The sequence below is a fragment of the Lepidochelys kempii genome, chromosome 7, assembly GCF_965140265.1.
Source record: "Lepidochelys kempii isolate rLepKem1 chromosome 7, rLepKem1.hap2, whole genome shotgun sequence".
In the NCBI taxonomy this organism is placed as follows: Eukaryota; Metazoa; Chordata; order Testudines; family Cheloniidae; genus Lepidochelys; species Lepidochelys kempii.
In genome coordinates, this window is record NC_133262.1 from 11,341,118 (window position 1) to 11,364,796 (window position 23,679).

At 43.3% G+C, this 23,679-nt stretch overlaps 1 protein-coding gene across 2 annotated transcripts in view; it reads left to right on the forward strand.

Annotated features, from left to right (window-relative positions):
• Positions 1–21,738, forward strand: part of GXYLT2 (glucoside xylosyltransferase 2) — a 29,955-nt gene extending 8,217 nt beyond the window's left edge. Inside the window, exons 2-8 of one of the 2 annotated variants that reach the window (XM_073351126.1) lie at positions 602–791; positions 1,041–1,172; positions 9,778–10,029; positions 11,298–11,421; positions 15,338–15,510; positions 16,829–17,031; positions 18,207–21,738. In XM_073351126.1, coding sequence (XP_073207227.1) covers positions 602–791; positions 1,041–1,172; positions 9,778–10,029; positions 11,298–11,421; positions 15,338–15,510; positions 16,829–17,011 — 1,054 coding nt within the window. In that variant the 3' untranslated portion in view covers positions 17,012–17,031; positions 18,207–21,738. Of the gene's footprint in view, positions 1–601; positions 792–1,040; positions 1,173–9,777; positions 10,030–11,297; positions 11,422–15,337; positions 15,511–16,828 lie in introns of both variants that reach the window. The other variant, XM_073351125.1, reaches the window with a different exon arrangement.
• The last annotated feature ends 1,941 nt before the right edge of the window (positions 21,739–23,679 follow it).

Genomic DNA, 23,679 nt, shown 5'->3' on the forward strand with positions numbered 1-23,679 from the left:
TCCCTTTTCTCAGTGGAGTTCATGACCCAAGATACAATGGGAACAGGATGAGTATAAAGGGCCTCTGAAAATGCCTTTTACACATCAGGTTTGGATATGTATGTTCGCCTTTTATATACTGGTCAAGCATTCTAAAACTTAAAAAAAAATTCAGATGGGAGACGTGCTCTACTCAAACGGACATAATGGGCTTGATGCAGAAGGTCAGACTAGATGATGATAATGGTCCCTTTTGTCTTTAAAATCACTGAATCTAGAATAAAAACCTCACTCGCTCTTCAAAAGCCAAACAGTGACTTTCTGTGCTGTTAATTCAGTGTAACTTGCGTGGTACAGATGTATGCGGACAGGAAGAACTATCAAACCCGTTCTAGTTAAAGATACAGAAAATAACTAGCCTATTTCTTCATGTTCTCATGATCACATTCTTGATTGGACCCAGTGACTCACATTCTACATCCTGTTAACAAGCTCCACTCTAACGAATTCACCATTTTTTTTTTTAAATAGATATAATGCTCTTTTAATGTAGATGCCCAAAAAAACTCCTCCACCCCCACTCACTTCAATTGCATGTTTTTTATTTATATTTATTTTTTAGAAGACCTGGGGAACAGAAACACTTGAAAGAACTTCCATCTCTGCAATGGATGCACCTGGCAGTTGTGGCGTGTGGCGACCGGCTGGAAGAGACTCTTATCATGCTGAAATCGGCAGTTCTGTTTAGCTACAGGAAGCTTAAGTTTCACATCTTTGCTGAGGATTCCCTGAAGCCTGAATTTGAGAAGAAGGTGTATCTGCTTCTTTCTCATTTTCAAAAACAATGCAATGGTTGTAGCCTGCAAATGTCTGATAACAAATACATGGATATCAACAAGTTAATTAGTGGATCGGATCTTTTTAAAAAAAAAAATGTGAGGGCTTGTTACTAACCATGATCTGTACAGGCTTTTCTTTTTTTAAATTGTTTGATTATTTAATAGTATTGCAGAAACCTGTCTCTGTATCTGAATTTTAATCCTGTCCCCCATGTTTTTCAGTTAAGGGAATGGCCTTCCTCTTACACCAAGAAGTTTGAATACAGTGTCTACCCAATTGCTTTTTCAGTAGGAAATGCTCAGGAATGGAAAAAATTATTCAAACCTTGTGCTGCCCAGCGCCTCTTTCTTCCGGTAAGGCACCTGGATTTCTGAATATGAGCTTCGGGAAAAGGTCTGTTTTAAAGTAAGGAAGCTTTGCCAATGTGAGATTGAAAACATTTTTCCAGCTGAAATTTCCTTTCTAGGACATCTTTATCTGTTTCTTTATCCACTTAAAACACAATCTTACCATTCCTCCCCCTGGCAAAGAATGCATGCTTCTTGTTTGATGCCAGCTCCTTTTGCCTGTTGGGGTTCAGTGTCAGTGTTGTTTGGATGTAGGTGCTGTGTGCTTTCTAAACGTCACACTCCTTTAAAGATGCAGTCCTTGGTCCCCTTAGGGACCATATTCCCTATGTGCCCCATTAGAATGGAGGGTTTTTTTAGGACTCTTCTTATACATCCAGGAAGCATTTTCTCAGGGTTGTCCCTAGAGAATGCAATTCCATGGTTCAGAAAAATGTGATCCCATGTGAGACTCTCAAAATCATGGCGTGTAAAAAGCCCCTATGTTAGCTCCTCCAGCCTCTGCGCACGTTGAATTGGCACCCTCTCCCTTAACTTGTACTGCCAACGATTCTATTTGTTTAGTAACATTTAGGGGGGAGGCTTTCAAAGGCATAAAGACCAGTTGGGTGCCCAATTCCCATGGAAAGTCAACTGCAGACACAAGGGAATGTTGGGGCTAGAGGCAGACAGCTGAGAGTCCCTGTGAAGTGTGTACACCAGCCATGGTAGTAGCTGGAGCACTGCATTCACACCCCGCCCACGGCACATGTTCGGAGCCTGTATTCTCATAGATACAGCCTTGACTGTGTAGGAGTCTTGTAGCTAAACACCAGGAAAACGGACCCCTAAGTGTGTTCATGGAACAGCATTTTCATTACCCAGTTTAAGAAGAGCCATGCTGTGAATGCGCCTGATCCTTCATGCCTTGTACCTCTGTAGTCATTTATGCCACCTGGATTGAGCCTTTTGGGGCAGAAAGACTGCTCTGTTGTTATTGACTGCTGATCTCCATCCATCCTTCTGGTGGTGGACAAAGGTTAGGTGTCCACGTTGATGCTTTTCGGTCTATCAGCAGCTTTCTGCCTCAAGGTGGTGGTGGTGGAACTTGCACACCCTACCAGGGACAGGTGGAGTTGGTTCTTGAGTGGCGTTGTTCTCTGAGAGGATGCAGAAGGGAATATAGGACAAGTGCTTGTCAGCTCCAAGGGCTAACTTGTGTAGGGTGCCCTGAGGTTCTGTCCTGTCATTCCTCAGGTTTAAGGTGCTTGTGAGGAGATAGCGACATGATTGAGTGCTCTGCAGCCCCAGCTCGGTCTGTTTTCTCAGACCAAATCAGTTGGTTTTTTCCTAGTGTCTGACTGAGACTGGGGCATGGATGAGAGCTAGGTGGCTGAGGACCGTTGGGACTGAAACTAAGGTGATGATGAGCTGGGAAAAACAAGTGGTGGAAATGGCTGAGGTGGTAAGTGACCCTTTGGTTGAGGGGAGTACACCTAACTTTTGTTACTCAGGTTCATAGTCTGGAGTCTTACTGGATCCTGAGCTGTTTCTGGATGAACAGAGCTTTAGTTAAAGCTTTATTCATCTGTGCTTACCCACAGGGTTCCAGCCCTTGCTCATGAATACCCATAACGATGTCCACATTCATAACTTTGTCCCCTCAGGCTGAATCACTGCAGCACATGCTATGTTTGCCCAGACCTAAAACTGGCTGAGACAATTCAGCTAGTGCAGAAGGCAAATGTTTCACTGAAGAATATTACACATGTGATGCGGAGGTTGCACTGGCTCCCAGTTTGTTTCATCATGGAGTCCAAGGTGTTTGCTTTACACCTAGAAAGCTCTTCATGGTTTGGCTCTTGACTATCTCAGTGACCAGCTCTCTCATCCTGTATAACCTCAACAGTTGAAATAAGGGACCATTTATACAAGCTGAGGATCTGGCCCATGATATCTCAGAGCTTTCAAGCTATCAGACCTTATGTTTGAGTGGTGGAAGAGCATCCGAAGTTGAAGGCCCTCAGCTTGAGAATTCCCCTCTGGAGTCCAACAGAGATCAACTTAGTTGGTCCTCAGGATGTGCCTCAAGACCCGTCTATTCACTCAGGCTTCTTCTGAGAGGATGTCCTGAGCTGGGTGGGGGTGGCGTTCTTTTAATGCCCTTTCTACATTCCGTCTGTTTAAACCATTAAGTTGAGACATGTGTTAAATAAATTAGCCTACTGATGTTGACAGGCAAGTGCGCAAATAAATAAACCCTTCCCCCTTTCTTCAAATGACTCCATGTCCTACGGATCTCTGAGTGGAACTGCATAAAACGTTAACACTTTTTTTTTTTTTTTTTTTTTTTTTGGAGAGTCCCAAGGGAACAGCAGCTGAGAGCACAGGCTATGTACCCCCTAAGATACACACATTATCTTGGTTCAGCTAATACATGTGCTAATCTCAGGTCAGAATTCGAGGCTTTGGTTTACTCTCCTTTGAACTTCCCTGCCAATTAAATATCTTTTCTTTATGGAATGCCAACAGACCTGTGAAACTGGAAAGAAATGTACAAGCGTGCACTGAAGGGGCCTTGTACAAGGAAGTTTCAATGTGAATTTCATAGCTAATAATGCTAAGGCCATGTGTTGTCCCTGTAACCCCAGATAATGAAGTGTTTCATTTTGAGTGGCAGACTAATGCTGGCATTCCTGATTTTTGTAGAAGCTACCAGAGACTAAAATGTTAAGGAAGATCCACAGTAGATGCCAAGAGGGGGAAGTCACAGCGTCGGATTATAAACCTGTCATATCAGGCATAGGGTAGATGGACTGAACCTAAGGGTAATATGAAATCAAGTTTACATTGATGTTCTGGCTGCAGTCTATCTCTGTAAAACCAAATCAAGGGAGCTGCAGATCGGCTCTTAAAATGATTACAAATAACGGGCTTTTAAAACAAAATTACGTTGAGATATTAAGGGTACATTCATGTTACCAACCTGTTCAGGGTGGGTGGGTAGCAGGGTTAACCGTTCCATGGGAATAATAATATTTCTAGGAAGTTCCATCTGAGTATCTGCAATATCTGTGCAAGCATCAGTAGTCAGGTGGTGGCACCTTCACCCCCGCTAGATACCATCTTACGCCACTGGTAGTCCCCTTGACTTCAGTGCACTCAGATGTGATGGTGATGGGCGGCAATATAAAACCCTGAGATGGGTGCTGTGCAGTTTGAGGAAAGCTTGCAAAATCTGGCCCTTTTTCATTGCCCTGGTGGCCCTGTGAGTGAGCTAAATGCTGTCCACATTTCACAGATATGGGGACGGAGCAGTTCCCTTAACCTTTTTCTCTTCCTCAGAGTCATGCAGGAAGCCTATAGCAAAGCCTTCTGCCTGCTTGTCCTGTGCCTGAACCGCAAGCCCATTCTGCCTCCCCAAAGGAAAATTGCTGCCTTCCTGTCCAGTGATGCTCTCAGCCTCGTCAGTGGGTTGTTGGCTGCATTGCTTTTGAATACCTGCCCTGGTCATTTCACTGGGAACATCGGCAGTGGCTTGGGAAGGGGTGAGCTCCTTGGGGCAGGGACCATCGCTTGTTTTGTGGTTGTACGGCGCCTAACACAGTGGGCACCTTGTCCATGAAAAAGGCTCCAAACAAATAATAAATAACAAGCATCTACTTTTCCACTGAGCAAGAAGCTGCAGAGATGGAGCCCTGCTTGCGGGAGCAATTTACAGACATCTGGGTGAAAACACGCTGTTTGTCTTGGACGCACAGATGCTATATCCCATCTAGAGAGCTGGGGTGGCCCTTTCACATTGCTGCGTGGAATTATAAAAATACTATAAATATGCAGAGGGCTTAAGGAAGGTTTCAGTCTTAATAGTAACTAACATGTACGCAGAATCTTCCATCCCAGATTCTCCAAGCTCTTCACACATAGAAGCCTGTGAGGGAGATTAGTGTCATCTGCACTTTACAGGTAACTAACGTGAGTCTGTTGAAATGACTTGCCAAGGGCCACATAGTGGATCAGTGGCAGAACTGGGAATAGACCCCAGGACATTGTCCTGACTGGAGTTTTTGGCTCTCTTGTAACTGGAGGTAGCTCAGTTTAATTGGAAATCCGTTAACTAAGATGTTTGTGGGTGCTAACGTAGACATTCCCCAAACCTATGAGCCTGGTCACGGGTCAGCCCTAGGATCTGGACAAAGCGCAGGAGTATGGACCCGCTGGCCAGTTGGAACTTATCGGCAGCACTGTGTCTCTCGGTACCACTATAAGCTTACCTGCCAGCATGTTATTACTTGCCAGCCTTGCTAACATAGGGAGAATCCACAGAGACAGAAGTTGTGGAATCAAATTACAGATAATTGAGTATTTAACTGAAGTGTCAAGCTAAATATAGCAAGTTCTGAAGAGAACTCTCAAAAGATTTATTAGCAAAACGCTACACAGCTGTGAAAAACATGGAGATTATGCTCTTCTAAACTGTAAATGGATTGGAGGGGGAAGGAAGGGGACAAGGAAAAGCAGCACTCTCATATTCCCAGTTGGTCATGTTCAAAAGTCACACAACTAGGAGGAATTCTATCACATCCTGACTCAAAAATCTTGTCTGGAGACTTGTTTGTTAGTATCGAGTACATCTGCTATTGCCAAAGTGAGACATTAAAACTGGGTTTTTCAAAAGCAACTAAGTGAGTTAGGGCATCCAACTCCCTTTGGCTTTCAGTGAGAAGGGAGTGCCTGTCTCCCTTAGCTGCTTATGAAAATCTCACTCTAGCAGAGCTCAAAGATTATTGTAAATACTACATTTGACTTGATTGTGGGAAGCACCAGAGTTTAAAATGAATTCCCTCCCTGGTTTAACCCCACTGACTGCAGTGAAGTTACATGAGGGACTCATTTGGCCACATTATTCTAGAAGTTGCGTATGACTTGGCCTTGGGCACAGCAGTTTACCTCCAGGAAGAGATGTGGTCTAATCACACTGACCTCTGCAGCTTAAAGATGATTTTTCACACTTCCTATGTGAACAAGGAAAGTTCTAAAGGCTTCGAAGAAATAGCAGCACTCCCCTTCCAGCCTGCAAGGAAGGTTTTGAAGGAGGATAATGAGTTCGTTTTGCAGATCCTTAAAACTCTCCTTTTCCATGACGCCTACAAAAACTTGATTGTGGTTGGGCCGCTGGTGTGATGAGACTACTGCCTATCATGTTGACCAGTATTGTCTCATTGTTGCCTTGTACCGTCTGTGTCCATCTGTTAGCTCTTGTCTTATACTTAAGCCTAGTCTACACTTAAAAGTTAGGCCGACAGTTTCATCAGTCAGGGGTATGAAAAATCCAACCATCTGAGTGCCATAGCTATGCTGACATAACTTCCAGAATAGACGCAGGTAGGTTGACAGAAGAATGCCTCCATTGACATAGTTACTGTTGCTCGGCGGGCGGGGGGTGGGGGTGCTATTCATACATCCATGGAAAAACACCTTCCATTGTTGTAGGTTGCATCTTCACTACTGGGTTATGCCAGCATGACTGCGGTGCTATATCTGTGCCACTATACTCATCGTACTGCAGACAAGTCTCAGCTTGTAAGTTCTTCAGGGTAAGGACTGCCTTCCTGTTCTGTGTTTGTACCACATCTAGCACAGTGGGGTTCTGGGTCTTGACCAGGGTTTCTAAGTGCTAGAGTAATTCTAATAATAAATAATAATTGACTCTACAGTGTGGTGAACATCCTGGGGCAGCTGACAAGGAAGCGTGTTTCAGCTTATCATCTTTTAGCTTCCTCCAGAGCTAGCAAGAGAAACTCAGGGCCCAGTTCTGAGTTTCACTGCCCCAGGAGTCCTGACTCCTAGTCTAACTCAAGCCTCTGCCTCTTTAATCTATAGTATTGGACTAATAATATTATATAGTTTTATTGCTATCTTCCTGTCACAGGTTGTGTTGTCTAGTAACTACAGGTGCCCGTTCAGAGGGAAAAACTGTTCTGTGCCACTTAGATATTGTGTGTGCCATTATCTACAGTAAGTTAGAGCCAAATGTATTATTCAATAACCAAGCGAGTAATTGTCTGCACGGAGCCCTCATCAGAGACATTATTTTCCACTTTAAAAAGTGCAGGCACCCCTTTGGCTTGTCAGGCTGGCCAGGGAGAATGTGCCTTTGTGATGTCAGAAATGGGGTGGAGCTGTCATTAAACTAGGCTAAGTGTTGAGCCAAATGCTGAAGCCTTGAGCCAGGACAAAATCGCATTGAGGTTGGCATTCAAGGATTCGGTCCAGTGTTAACAGGAGCCTATTGAGCATGCTCAGAAGTGTTTTTTCTGTCACTTATCACTTCAATATTAATAACCCAGTTTATCCCATACATGGTTGCAAGGCGAGGGGACGGGGTACACCTCAGCGAGCACCGTTTACAAGTTCAACTGGTTTTTGAGTTACCTGAGTAAGGAGGGAAATGTGGATGCTTTGTCTTTGCAATTGGACTAGGGATTGTTTGTTTCCTTCCCCAACCTGACTGCAATCAATGACTGAACAGAAGTGCCAAACAAACAAAACTTTTGGGTGAGACTCAGGCTAGTAAATGTCAGCCCTTCAGCTTTTTGGACCGTTTTAGCAAATAAAAATGGGGAGGCATGGGAAGGTTATAATTGTAACTGATTTTCAGCTTTAACTAATAGCGTTTGCTGTTTAGCAAACAGTATAATGAATATCTGCATGTCTCTGTGAAGGTCAAGGGAATTTTCACACCTTTAAAGTTCCGTATTATCTCCCTGCTAAAATTATCAATGAATGTATAAGTTACTGGATTTCCACCAGGGGGCATATTGCAAGCAAGAATAAACTAGATATGATGGGCCTGATTCTACTCTCCCATAGAGCAGTTTTACACTGGTGTAACTGAATTAACTGCAGTATTGCCTGACTTACACTGTGGTAACTGAGATGAGACTATGGCCCACAACCTCCTTTTTAAGACTTCTTTTATTTGGCTGGCGGCATAGTTTCCTAAAAAGCAAGGAATTAAAAACACTTCAGTGCAGGTGATCCACAGTTAATGTTTTTAAATTAAACTGCACGGAAACATATGGCTTTAATTCATGTCAATAAGTGAATGTAATTTACTCAGTGAGGGGGCAGAGAGCTGTAACAGGAAAAGTAGCCATGGCCGGGAGCAAGGAAACACAAGATCAAAAGGAGAGGGGAAACTGTTCTGTTATCAACTACCTTACATTTTCTTTTCTGCTGCATTAGAACATGGTGCCCCCCCTGATTCATTGGGGAGGAGGAGGTCCATGCTAGCCAACCTGGGATCTAGGTTTGGCTGTCTGGCTAGACCAGAGTTGGGCAAACTACGGCCCGCGGGACCCTCCTGCCCAGCCCCTGAGCTCCTGGCTGGGGAGGCTGTCCCCGGCCCCTCCCTCGCAGCCTCACCTTGCTGCTGGCGCCATGCTCTGGGCGGCGGGGCTGTGAGCTCTTGGGGCAGCGCAGCTGCAGAGCCCGGCCTGACCCGGTGCTCTGCGCTGCGTGGCGGCGGCGTGGCCCGGCTCCAGACAGGCGGCGCGGCTGTAGGGCCGCCAGCCACCGGTGCTCCAGGCAGTGCGGTAAGGGGGCATGGAGCGGGGGGGTTGGATAGAGGGCAGGGGAGTTCAGGGTGGTGGTCAAAGGGCAGGGGTGTGGATAGGGGTCGGGGCGGGAACAGGGGGTTGAATTGGGGCAGGGGTCCCGGGGGGGGCAGTCAGGAATGGGGGGGGTTGGATGGGGCCGTCAGGGGGCAGGGAGAAGGGGTGGTTAGATGGGGCAGTCAGGAATGGGAGGAGGGGTTGGATGGGGCAGTTGGGGCGGGGGCCTGGGGGCGGTTGGGGGTGTGTGAATGGGGCAGGGGTCCCGGGGGGGGGTCATCAGGGAACAGGGGGGGTTGGATGAGGCAGGGGTCCCCGGGGGATGGGGAGGTGCTAGGAGGTGGGGGCCAGGCCATTACCCCCTCCCCTAACTGGCCCTCCATACAATTTCCAAAACCCGATGCGGCCCTCAGGCCAAAAAGTTTGCCCTCCCTTGGGCTAGACCATGGAAGGGTCTCATGCCAAGAGACCCTGGTGCATATTGTGGCTATATATATATTTGTGTGTGTGTGTGTGTGTGTATAGTTGTAAAATGTTGGGTTTTTTTATAATTACTTTCCAAAACATTGCCATATCAATGCCTAAATTACATACCCACATTCTGCAGTAATCGCACAACTTCCTAGTCTTTGAAAAAACTAGCAACACTATACTAGTACAGAAGGTAGGTGTTTTGTTAGTAAAATACAAGTTTTATTTCATATGGGAGTTAGATCTCAGGTTGTTATGACACTAAGCTGATTATTGTTTTGTGTAAAGAATAGCCCTTGATTTTTGCACTTTGCTCTAGCTATTTTGCAATGCTGGTTGCTTTTTTTTTTTCTTTTTCTTTTTTAAATCTACCTACTGTTTGTGACTCCCACAACAGTTGGTGATGTCAGTTGATAACTCTGTCGTTTGCATGAATGCATAATTTAAAATACAAGTAATTCCTGAGCAGTAATCGATTTCCTTTTTCTGTCTGTCTGGTCTCCTTTTCCATCTTCCCTCATTTCCCCATCCCACAACCTCCAAAGGTGATTTTAAAGGATGTGGATTCTCTTCTCTACGTGGACACTGACGTTCTCTTCCTGAGGCCCATTGATGACATTTGGAGCTTTCTGAAAGAGTTCAACTCCACACAGTTGGCTGCTATGGCCCCAGAGCATGAAATACCAAAGATTGGTTGGTATAGTCGATTTGCTCGCCACCCTTACTATGGAACAACTGGAGTCAATTCCGGAGTCATGCTGATGAATTTAACCCGGATAAGAAACACACCGTTCAAGGTGAAACACTGCTGTAGAAATTTACTTTCTTTTTTTAAAGTAAACTTTTAGGGATACATGTGCTTGCATAAAACAACTTGTACTGTATAGAATTGAAAAAGGATGCTGGACAAACTGTCAGAACCAAGCTTTTAGAAAAACTAGTAGAAAGATTTCCTGATATTTTAAAAAAAACAAAAACAAAAGCAAAAAAAACAGTGAGTGATTATATTTAACAAATAAACATTTCCCCAAAAGCCAGAGTTTTAAAACCCTAAAAGTGCAACAGCCTAAAAGCAAAAGGAAAGCTGATGGCATTTGTTGCCCTGCTCTCCCATCTGAGATGCATGGAAAAAGAAACCCAAGGATCGGTAGTGCTGAGTATTCTGGACTTTAAAAAATACCTCTCACTGGTAATATACAAGGTGGTATGAATAACATAGGGAATAATCTGTTTTATTTATATTGAATGAGGCTTGCTCTTGAGCTCCCTGACACCCCTGCAAATTACGAGTGGATGTCAATGGAGATACTGGTGGAAATGAAGAGAATGATTTTCAAATTGGCTTTGTCCTTTCCATGTCAAAGGGCCTTGGTTGTGGAACCTTTTATTTACCTTGGTGAGCACTTGTTCCTTGGATTAACTACTCTTGTGAGTAAGTGCCCAGCAATGTGAAGAAATGTTCCACGACCTTGCCAAAAGGATCTGGTCCTGATACCCTTACCCAGGCTAGATTGAGCCTTTCAGGTCAGCCCTGAGTAAGGATCAGTGCATAGCTATGTCACCTTAGGGGCAGCCCCAGGAAAGAATTGTGCCTCCAAAGTTATGATCCCTCCTCTTCCCTGAAGTAAAAGTTACCATAGCCCTTGGGAAGGTGCAGCATACATCCCCCAACTTGCACCTGGTCCCTACTTTGGCCAGTGAGTAGGAAGGCAGGAGCTAATGCTGTACCCACTCCTGCTCTTCTTCACCAGCTCCCTGGCCAATTGCTCTCAATGGCAAGTATCTGGAGAGCAGGGGCTGCGCACCATGCCAGTCTGAGACCCAAGTGGTCCTGCTTCCCTGTTCAGCTGAGTAAGACAAGAGCACAGCCCACCCTTCAGTGAGTCCTGCCACTCCACTCCTAGCCAGGCCTAACACTTCCTCACAGTGCTCCTCCTCTCCTCTGGGTACAGGAGGGTTTGGGAGAGTTCTGCATATGTGGGCATGGGCATTAAACTATGACTTTATTACCCTGTTGTTTGGTAAAACATTAACCCGCTTCCTCTGATTACTTTCTGCCTTGTAGAACAGCATGATACCAACAGGCCTGATGTGGGAGGAAATGTTGTACCCATTATACCAAAAGTACAAAAATTACATTACATGGGGAGACCAGGACTTGCTAAATATTATTTTTTACTTTAACCCAGGTATGTAATGATTCCTATTAGTCTCATGCTTGTCTGTAACAAGAGAATGGCTAGACCTTGTATAATCCAAAAATGGGATTGTTATGATTGAAAAATATACATGAGATTGAATTCTGGCCTGAAATGAATAAACCTGAGGTCCTTAGACTGCAATGGGATTTATACCCACTGGGACTACTATGGGCATAAGTGTTGTTGGGACTGGGGCCTACTTCCAGTGCAGATGCCCAACTATATTCTCTAAACTGGAAAGTTTAGAAGAGTTTTCTAGGCATGGTACTAACTGCAGGCTGAATCCTGGGCTGAAGTTAGTCAGGCATGTACTTACTTGCTTTGCTGCATTAGAGCCCAGCTAAGCAACATGTTTGTCTTCATATGCACGGATATTTGTCTGAACCTGAAATTACTCATCTTTGTCCAAATCCATATCTATTTTCTGACATTTGGCTCAACCCCAATATTTATTAAAGGGGTGACAATGTCAAAGCCAACAGATGCAACACTGACTCTGCTCTGAAAAAAATATTTTAAAACTCCTCCCCCCCCCCCTTGAAAAATCTCTCCCCTTCCTAAACCTGTTCTATAAAGCCAGACCTTCCAATGAGACAACGTTCCAGCTCTTCAGCTGAGTTACCCATCCCGGTGACCTCAGGATGTTTGGATCGTTTGCACTCCCAGCTGTGTTGCGTTTTCTGCTCTCCCTTTTTCCTGCCTGCTCTGGGCCTGTGAACAGGAAGGATATGAAAATCCTACAAGAACTTTTGTTGTCAGAGAGCATGTTAGATACCACACCTGCCCGAGAGAGTGGATAAGAGCAAGCAGAGGGGCAGTGTGACCTACAAATGTGGGCCATGAACACAAGTACGTTTTTTTTGGTTTGGATCTGACTTATGCCCACCAGCTTTGTACAGGGTCTTTTGAAACAACTTGCTCTATTTTTGGCTTTTCACATAGTTCCTCCTGAATTCAGGTCATAGTCACATAGGTGTATGTTTTCAAGCGCCTAGTGATTTTGGGTGCCTCAATTTTAAAGGGGTCTCATTTTCAGAAAGTGCTAAGCACCCACCTGTGAAAATCAGGCCCCTTGAAAGGGCCTCAAGTTGGACTCATAGAATCATAGAATATCAGGGTTGGAAGGGACCTCAGGAGGTCATCTAATCCAACGCCCTGCTCAAAGCAAGACCAATCGCCAACTAAATCATCCCAGCCAGGGCTTTGTCAAGCCTGACCTTAAAAATATGCACCACCTCCCTAGGTAACGCATTCCAGTGTTTGACCACCCTCCTAGCGAAAAAGTTTTTCCTAATATCCAACCTAAACCTCCCCCACTGCAACTTGAGACCATTACTCATTGTTCCGTCATCAGCTACCACTGAGAACCGTCTAGATCCATCCTCTTTGGAACCCCCCTTCAGGTAGTTGAAAGACTCAGACTTTTCCGAAATCACTACCACTTTTGAAAACTTAGTCCGAAGTTCTGTGGTACGGCCCCTGCTTGCTCGGAAAAGTTGGGACCTTTGTCCGGGACCTGTACCATCATGCTGATATGCCAGTATCCACTCTGATCTGCTTTCGCTTTCCCCTTTTGCCCTAGCATGATCTTGAGCACAGCATAAACATGGAGGTACCATTATTCTGTTCCTTTTTGCCTCTCGGTTCAAATCTTCAGTCAAGTGACAAGGGCTATAATAAAATCCAGACAAAAATCAAAAAATTGAGGCAGGAGAAATGCAAAGCAATAAAACAACTGTTACAACAACAGCTATTTAATGCAGACAGATGCCCTAAATTAGTCTTTTGGTTGCAACAAGTAATAGCCTCATAATCCTAGGAAAATGCTAATGTGGCACAGTCCAAAAACTGTGTACTCATTATTAAAGGTTATAATAGTTTCCAAAAAGAGGCAGACATCCCAAGATACCTGGGCAATATGGCCTTGTGCTGCAGTACCTGGGGAAGGAAAGAAGACGACGCATCTACTTCAAATTCACGATGATCATTTAAAGTGGGAGAGAAAAATGAGAAACCACTTGAATTCTGAGACTAGCAAACTCCTGATTAGCACCACATGTGAATATCCTTCTTCATTCCATAGGCCTTGTCTTTTCCTCACATCTGATAAATACGCTCCTAGGAACTATTTAGTATCTCAAGTATTTTCAGAACAAACAACAAAACTTTCCTTCCCATGCCAGTTTAGAAAGCCCTATTGTAAAGAGCTATCAATTCAAAATCTCAGACATTCGAGAAGGACAATTAATTTATCTACGCCAGCCCACTGCAGCTTTTCCAATGAATTAGCCAGGCATATACCTCGCAATTTTACCTGGGAAAGTATAACCTCTGTCCCCTGAAATAACCCAGCCATGCAAAAGAAACAGTCAGAATCCAGTCAAATAGTCCTTGCAGTACAAAATCCCCAAGGCATCCCTGATATTAATAGACTTGAAGGAGTGACTAGAATCAGCACCTCATTGTGACAGCAAAAGTTGAGCGCTAGCATAGCTGAGTGGTGGGGGAGAGGAGAATGGGCGAGCACCACATGTGAAAACTGATAAGCGACGTGGTGCCCTTGTTCAGAATTAAGGGCCTGGGGAGGAGCTGTGCTTGTGCAAACGCTGAGTGCTGGCATCTTGCTGATAGAGGCCTCGATCTACAGCTCATTGAAGCCAATTGGAGCTCTTATTGACATTCATTGGATTTGGATCAGGCCCGTGCAGCTTCCCCTTCCACTGATTCTAGCACTGAGCATTTGGCTGGAGCGAAGCATGAGAAATGTCAGGCTGACCAGAATGAGCTCGGAAAAGGGCCGTTGCGACCACCTCCTTCATTGGGTGTGGTGAAGGGGAAAAGCGCTCCTGCTTTTCCCTCTGCCCTCTTAGGAACTCACCTGAGGACCAGTCACAGCAGTACTGGGTGGGCAGGATGAGTGGAGCCCCAGGAAAGGCCAAATGAAGTATTCAGTCTTTGGTGCTTACGGTACAGCCGTGATTCTGCCGTCATGGAGCGGGGACCAGTACAGCTCTACTCCCTGGCTGGGAGATGACCCACAGGACTTGTCATGATTTATCGTAGCGTGCTGCAGATGCTGGGAATGTACAGAGTAAATTAAGAGAAGAGGAATAGCAGGAGGAGCCCGTTCATAAGGCACTTTGCAAGTAATTAATTTGCTTTTGGAATTAATCTGGAACTGTAGACGTAACAGACAGAAGGGCTTTGAAACGGGGATTGTATTTCAGTGTGTGTATGGTGGCTTTGTATGTTAGTGACCAACAGATTCCCATGGCAGCATTTGTGAATAAATTATCTCATCGCATGCTCTGGGAATCCATTGTACAACAAATTGTCATCCTTTGGCTTGGCATGTCAACAGCCTAAATGAGAGTTTCAGTGGTAAGCATGGATATTGTTTAAAAGCTTTGTCCCACTGGCTCTAATAGAAGTCAAAATTTAGCCAACCACTACAGATCTGATGCAGGTGATGGTGACTTGCGCTGCCTCCCTCTCATTCCATGGCCTTGCAATTACACAGACACAACTAGAGAGGATGCTGGACGAGGGAGCTACACATTGTGTAGGATCTAGGCCTTGTTCTGTCATTTGTAGCTCTGAAAAGCACCCTTCCTCCCCCCCGCCTTTTTTTTTCTGTCTCCAGTTTCTCTTTCCTCCCAGTTTTGCTATGGGCCAAGTCTCCTATTGTAACAATCCCCAACCCAACAGTGATGGGACTTACACACAGTCATCCCCTGAAGAAAACCCGGTTAGAATTCTAGGCTGTTACCCTGAGTCACTACCAACAAAATGACCGAAAATCTTCCTGACTGACAACCCCACCATTTTCTTAGCAATGTGATTAACTTGCGGTAATTGTTTAGTTCAATGTCTCTCTCTTTCTCTCTCTCATTGATATTGCCAGAGAGTCTCTATGTGTTTCCCTGTCAGTGGAATTACCGGCCCGATCACTGTATGTATGGGAGTAACTGTAAAGGCGCAGAAGAGGAAGGCATATCTGTTCTTCATGGTAATAGAGGCGTCTACCATGATGACAAGCAGCCTACTTTTAAGGCACTATATGAAGTGATACGTGATGTAAGTGTTCTCCTCTTTGGTATTTTTTTTATTTGATACAAAGCAGTGCAAGATGTTATGGCAGAGCCCTCAATGGCCTGAATAGCCCAAGTCTGAGGAAAAGGGTACTGTGTGTATACACAGTGTTCACAAAACACTCTGTGTTGGACTCTTCCACCTCACAGTGTGTGTGTACAAGGGATGGTTGAAACCATCCTCCTCAATGTTAAAACAAACTTCAAATCCTAAGGCCTGGTAAACTGCTTCTGTAGTGTATTAATGGAAACAGGGATTTGAATGAACTCGATCTTACATCCTTAACTACGGTGTTATAACTGTGACTGCACAACTGTTATATGGAGCCTGATCCTGACAGGGCTGAGGACCCTCAAATACTCTTCACCTCCCAGGGGAGTGCAGGGTGCTCAGCACCTTGTAGAATTGGTCCCATGTTTCCATTTTGTGGGATGGAATTCTAACTTCAGACTCTGTGCTGGTTTTTTTGTTAAGTGTTTCAGGGGTTCCTTTTGTTTCTTCTTGAGATGCTGGATTTAGTTCTCTCCCTTTTTTTGTTAATAGAGCCTGTGTATAAGTAGCATAAGCCCAGCAAAATATCTTCAGTTACTCTGCCTTTGTGCTACTTAGCAGGCTGCCTACATGTGTCATGGTCTCATGTAGCGACAGGTCTGCATACAGGATAACAGCCTGCTACTGCAGCCAATTAATGAAGTTACTTATAGCTCAAGTGGCATAGGCTTGTGCTTTCAGGGCTGAAGTCCCTGGTTCAGTCTCAGCTGCTGACTCCAGTTGGGGATCTTTACAACAGCCTATCCTTCCACCTCTGAGTAAAGGAGCTGTTTATACATAGTGTTCTGTAGTACCTCAAGGATTGGCATAGAGCTGCTTCAGACAACACTGTGGAAGAAAATCTCTATCAGTGAGCATAAGTGTAAACTCCAAGAACATGCCTGGCTCCAACTGAATTACACTTACCCCCTAGCCTGGGCTTTAAACATGCGGTTTCGGTGAAGCTGGCTGTGCCAGACAACGTGGCTCGGCAGAGCTTTCTGAAAGTCAGTAGTCTTAAATGGATTGACAAGTGGTTTCAATACATTGGAAGTCAGTGGCGACTCAGGAGCAAGCCAGTGCCAATTTCTATAGGGCCTATTCCTGCTCCTTTTTATGGGTTGAATAGTGGCCCTGTGGCCGTTGAGGACATTTAGCTCCCTGTGAATATCTGTGTTACATCTCGCAACTAAAAGTGGTTTTAAACTTTTCAAATGTCATTTATAGCTACTGAAAATAATCATTTTTCTTCTCTGCTCTCCTCCCGCTTCAGTTTCCCTTTGAAGACAATCTCTTCCAGTCCTTGTACTACCCACTTCAGTCTAAGTTTCTGGATACTGTACACACTTTATGTGGGCGAATTCCACAAGTTTTTCTGAAGCAGATTGAAAAAACGATGAAGAAGGTTTATGAAAATCGTGTCATTGTTCATGTGGGAGCCAACTACAGATACTAAACATAGCTATACTTTATATGGTAATTTTTTCATCCTTGTAGCCAAATCATTTGAGGCAGATAAATTAAAGGGGCACCGTCAGTTTAAAATTCATGTTGTTAACAAAAATTATCTAAATTGGAACAGTTCACAAACGATCATGGTGGATTCTCCATTACTGACCACTTTTAAATCAAGATTGGGTGTTTTTTCTGAAAGATCTGCTCTAGGAATTATTTTGGAGAAGTTCTATGGCCTGTGTAATACAGGAGGTCTGACAAGATTTCTACAGTTGTCCCTTCTGGCCTTGGAATTCATGAATTTCCCTGTTTTATTAATAACTCCTTAAATGATTAAAATGGAATTTTAAAATCCATTCAGACTGCCACTTCTTATGCTCTTTGTTCACTTCCTGCATTTCTCTCCCTTTGAACAAGAAGAATCAATGGTTTGACCGTCCCTAGAATGAGTTTGTTTTTAGTTCTGTCATGTTTAAGTTTAAACACTTCAGGGGAATGTTTGTGTGTTTAAAAACAACTATTTTAATTGGAGGTGTTATTCAGTTGTGGAAACATCTGTATTATATTTTATAAAAAAATTTTTTTTTTCATCCCACAAGATTTAAATTTGGGTCTAGATTTAAATTGACAGCATCACTGACTTAAAAATAGATGCTCAAACCATCATGACAGGCTTAGTTAAACATGACTGTATTAAAGGGAAACCATCTGCTTAGAAATCACTGAAGTGGGGGGGGGTCTGTTTGTTTACTTTGTGTATTTGACAGCATTTTGTGTCTAGTGAGTATCATTGTTCCCTGGCCTACTTTCCCTGTTTTGTGTGGGCCTTTCACACCGCAACAGGAGGGAGACCCATTAAAGCCACTAAGAAGAACATATGCACAAATATTGGGAGAGGGATGTAGAGATAAGTACAGGACTCGAAACTAGTGTTAACTCACTTGCTGAAAGTACCTAGATTTCAAGTGTCTGTTTTAAATTCCGCTCTCTGTGGGAACATGGTTTTGGTCTTTTTTTCTTCCCATTTTAAATACATTACCTTTTTCTTGGTTTTAATTGTGTTAAAAACAGGCCAAGAACACTGTGAATGAACTGTAGGAAAACATGTACTATTGAACTGTTTTCCCCATTAACCTTCTTTAATTACTACTTACTGCTTGGGAATAATTCCGTACCACTGAAAACCTTTCTTCCAGCACAGCGTTACTGAGAGACAGAGATTGTTGTCTCTGACTGCTTTTCCCAATATGCCAAAAATCCACTTGTCCTTCGACATTAAAAAGAAAAAAATCTCCACATCTCTGCTTGGCACTTTCATCCCTTGAAGTTCAGCATCTCTGCCAGGATTTTAACTAATAGTCTCAAAGTGAAATGGGATACAAGATAGCTTTGATGTTTGTTTTAGTTAAAAATATTTAATTTAGGTTAGATTTCAAAAGCATGTTCATGTTGTAAGTAGTTAGACTGAAGGTTACAGACAGTGTTACACAGCTCATTAAAACTTGCAGTAGTTAAAAGATGCTCAGCAGAAGCTGTAGGAAACCTGAAACTTAGGAAATTTTAAAAGACACTTTGTAAGTGAAAATCTTGAGGGATGTATGCCGTTGAAAGGTTATATTGTTCAGCATGTGGAAGGCAACTGAATAGACTGGCTTACCTTACCTGTTCAGCAGAAAAATCAGCCATCACTTGGAACTGTCTTTTATGTCTAGTATGCAAGGTGTTGAGGGGAAACTATTCTGTAATGAAAAAGTTGCTTTCGACTGCATTATAATATGCATGTAATCCCAGTGGCTTTCCAGGCATACATACTTACCTTGCATGGCTGGTGTGTGCTAGGGGCATGTCACTGTCATTAGAGTTTAGAACAGGGGCGGGCAAACTTTTTGGCCTGAGGGCCGCATCGGGTTTCTGAAATTGTATGGAGGGCTGGTTAGGGGAGGCTGTGCCTCCCCAAACAGCTAGGTATGACACGGCCCCCGACCCCCCCCTTCTCGCCCCCTCACGGCCCCCCCAGGATTCCTGCCCCATTCAACTGCCCCGTTCCCTGACGGCTCCCCGGGACCCTTGCCCCATCCACCACCACCACCCCCCCAGCTCTCTGTCTCCCTGACCGCCCCCGGACCCCCTGCCGCCCCATCCAACCTCTCCTCCTCCTCTCATTCCTGACTGCCCCCCCCCCCCCGGGACCCCTACCCCATCCAACCACCTGTTTTCCCTGACCACCCCTTCTCCCTGTCCCTTGACTGAGGTTTGCTGGCCGCTAAGGCTGTCAAACAGGCAGGCTGTACGCAGCAGTAAGTGCCTGTGGAAACCTTTTACAAATGAATGGGGTGTGAAAACATATGTGACACCTCCGTAGGCACACTGAGAGAATGGCATGGCATGACAGAGAGCAGCACTAGGGAAGTGTCCGAGTAGAGTGAAATGGAAGAGCCCAGAATACCAAACTTGAAGTCCTGGCCCCACTAAAGTCAATGATTTCGCCCCAGGGCTGGACTAGTCTTCAGAAGAGACACAACAGACAAAAGATCAGTTCTTTGACACAAGGCCTAATAGGACCCTCAGCCCCCTTCCCCCCCACGCACACAATTTGCTCATTTCTGGCTCTCATCCTCACATTATTTTATGCTCTTACTGTGTAAGAGATCAAAGTACCTTAACTAGCAATGGACAGAAGCAATCATTCTGACCAGTCTTACAGCTGTCCCTCTTAACGGGGACCAGAAAGGCATTTAAACCCATATAGTGCAGGCTTGAAATATTTAGCATTTTTCTTCAAGCCCCAACTCCTGGAGTCAGATGTTTTCTTCAGAATCTCAGTTTTCATTTAAAAAGAAACGTAAGTTTTTGCCTCTTGTGGTTGTGGAGAAGAGCTTGAAAATGTGACCCGAGTGCACCCTAGCTACTTAAAAGCTAGAAAACAAATAAAAAGAACCCAAAGTGCATTATTTTAAAAGCTTCATGATATTTAAAATACTCCCATGCTGTCTGGGAGCTTGATTCATGATTTTTAAACATTTTGGGGTTGGCAGTCGTGGACACTTAAAAAAAAAATAGCTTGATTTCCTAAATCAGAATAAAGCAGACTGTCTGTAGGTCATGTTTGGTTAGATTAGACATCCTCAGAGTATTTCTAAATTGCTCATCTCTGTGGTATCTACAAGCCACAGAAGTTTGTAGAGAAAAAGTTGCCTTGCCCAGAACTTGGAACTCTGCATTTTAGAACAATGCCTCTCATATACAGCAGCAGAGTTGCTAACTCACAGACGCTTAGTAGGTTATGATTCAGTCCATTATGATTCAGGCGAACTTGGAACCATGGGAACGTATTTGTAATGAAGGAATCCAATAAGATACTATAGTTAATAACAGAAAAAAGCATTATTACTTATAAAGTTATTGGAGATTAAAACAGTGTTTACAGGAGGTGCTATATTTTTATAAAGAACAATATTATGTTAACTGTTGTATAAGGTATATGAAGTATACATTTTAACGTGAAAATAGCTTTCAGTGTAATGTGAAGGCGATTATGCAGGAAAAAGTACCTTTTTTTTGGTATTTTTCTGAAAAAATTGAGCTGTAATTTGAAAACTCCAAAGCCTTTTTTTTTTTAAAGTTACATAATTTTGTTTTCTCATGCTGACTAGAATTATTAATTTATATTTTACTACTGCTTCCAAAAAACATTTATCTTAATTTCAACAGCAGTTGGTTTTAATATTAAGCTTACTTTAATCACACTCCATACGCATCGCTAATTACTTGTAATTTAGCCTCATTTATTTTAATAATGGAACTATGTAAATACTTATGTAGGATTTATATATTTTTTCCTCCCCTCATATGTACTATTATTGTATTGGTAACTAAAAAAAAAGCAACAAAACAGAATACCATTTTTCATGTACCACACTAAGCAATGACACCATAACGTATTAGCACTAAAAGAGGGAACACCAAAATATTTATCTGTAGATGAATACAAATTCATTCTTTGGCACATTCAGAGTGTTTGTAACCCAGATTTCATGAAGAAAAATTCATCTGCTGTATTCAGAACAGTGTGGTACCGTACAGCCTAAAGAACTGTGCGCTAGTTATTTGAACACAGGCTGTGATCCTGCAAAGACTTACGCATGTGCTTAAACTTTTCACACTGTGAGTAGCCCCATTGCAGTCAGTGGAACTACTCGGAGTGTATAAAAAGAAGCATGTGCCTAAGTGTTGGCATGATCTGGGCTATAATGCTCATTTCCAGGTTTTAAATTTGCTGTGCTGTACTTGAACTTGCTAAAGTTATACAAATAAGGGCCTGACACTGAGCGGTGCTGAGCACCTCCTTTCAGCCCTAAGCCTTTTAAGGAAGTGTCAGAATAAAAATACACATTATACAGTGAGGAACTGCCAGTGGGGGAGGCATTTGTTTGCACCATTTTATAATGTGAGGGATTTTTGGCTATTTGACTGCACCTGGCAAAGTGAGCTAGATAGCTTTGCTATAGTTTCTGTTCTTTACAGGTGGAAACTGGAAACCATTTTTGGTGTGCGTGTGTATGTGTGTAAATAATTATGATCAATTTCTGTATCATTTAAATGCTTGTATATTTTTATCTGACAAGTGCACCAATTGTTTATAGCTCCCAAGGAGGCATCGCAGTGCATTTCTATGTTTAAGATTCTTTGGCTTACAGTATAAATAAATGAACTTTTAAGCAAACTCCACATTTTCATGTCTGTTTTTGTTTTTGTTTTTGTTTGTTTTTTTGTTTAAATCAGAACAAATTAAAAGGATCACAGTAATAGGTCTCGTTACTTTAAGGACCATATTTTGCCCTACCACCTACATGCACAACACAATGGAGGTTTGGCAGTAGCTGCGTATTACAGTGTAGTTATGCAGTTCTGTATTAGGCTGTTCTTAATATGTTGCATATTTACTATAAATGATCAATTTCTGTTAACTTATTTTCAACAATAAAGTTATAGTTTGAAGTACAAAACCTTATTCTTCCATAACATGCTTTAAGACTAAAACATAAGATTTTGTTGGTTTTTCAAATTACATTTTGTGGATTTTTTTTTTTTTTTTTAAAATGTAGCAATGAAGACTAAATCCTAAATGTTCCAGGTCAAACTGCCCCCCTAATACATCTGTGTAGTCCCATTGGACCAAATACACCTGCAGAGTTGCACCCTCTTTCACCAACAATGAATTTGGCCCACTGACCTCAAGGGATTGTATGTGCATAACTGAGGGCACATTGGGCACTTAATCTGTATTATGTCTTCTCCCCCCACCCCCCTCTTGTTTATTTCAATCATATTCTTTTTCTTAGGGAGCTAGCTTGTATAAAATTGACATCAGACCTCAATGAACTTTCTTTTGAATACATTTCTGCCTTGTAAATTCTTTGTTATGCTGTGTGTCTTTAAAGGTCTTATCTGTTCAAGATAAATGGCATGTGCAGGGATTTGGCCTAAAGGGAAATTTGTCCTCTGCTAGCGCTCATTGAATTTAACAAAGAAAATTGGACCTGTTCCAGCAAGATAATAACTAAATATGGCTACTGAAAGGGACTAAATATATGCATTTCCTTCATAATAACAAGAGACCCTGTTCCTTTCTCACTTGACTTAGTGGTATGACAGAAGATGTGTATTCACTGTAAAACAAGTTCTTAGTTTCATATTAAGTAAAATAGTAGAGATCTTCAGTTGTACATGTACTTGCAGGATTCAGTATAATTTCTTTTCCTTTCCCTACTGATTCTGCATTACCCTGTGTTGTCTTTCCTTGTAGTATCTGCCTTCTTATGAACTCAATCTCTGTACCATCACTACTGGGTTTGAATTGGCTTCCCTGGTACTTCTCTGCAGGACAGAAAATTACCAATCTTTCTGCAACCAGACCAGTATCTGTATGGTGAGGTCTCCTTTTTGGAAGGCGATAAAGGCAATCAGATACTGTTCTATGGCATTGCTCATTTGTATTGCACGTTGGGCCTACTCCTCCTTTTAAAGTCAAGGACAGAACTCCTAATGACTGTAGTGAGAGCAGGATTGGGCCAATTATGTAATAAAGTGGTTCTCTGTTGACTGCTAATGGTTGAAGAGTGCTTTCCGGCCGTCCACAGGTATTAACCAAGCCATAGGGAATTGAGGTGTCGAGAGCGTGGATGGATCCATTAGAAGGTTGTAAAGGAACAATGTGTTCCACCGAATGGAAAGACTGGAGAAAGGCTCGTGTTAGTTTGATTAGCAATCTCCAGCACTTTGCTTTCAAATGTGAATATGGGTATTTTTTGTCATGGGAAGAGCTAGTCAGAACAAAAGATTTTTTTCATTGAAGTATGCTGTCTTATCAAAGCTGAAAGTTTTGCAGAGAACAGTTGTTCTCAAACTACAAGTCAGGACCCCAAAGTGGGTCACAACCCCATTTTAATGGGGTCACCAGGGCTGGTGGTAGACTTGCTGGGACCCAGAGCCGAAGCCTGAGCCTGAGGGTAATGGGGATTAGGTTACAGGCCCCCTCACCTGAGGCTGAAGGCTTTGGCTTTGCCATTGCCACTTCCCCCCGAGGTGGTGGGGCTTGGGATTCCCCTCCACCCCCCCGCCTGAGGCATCAGGGCTGGGGTGGACTCAGGCTTCAGTCCCTCCTCCTGG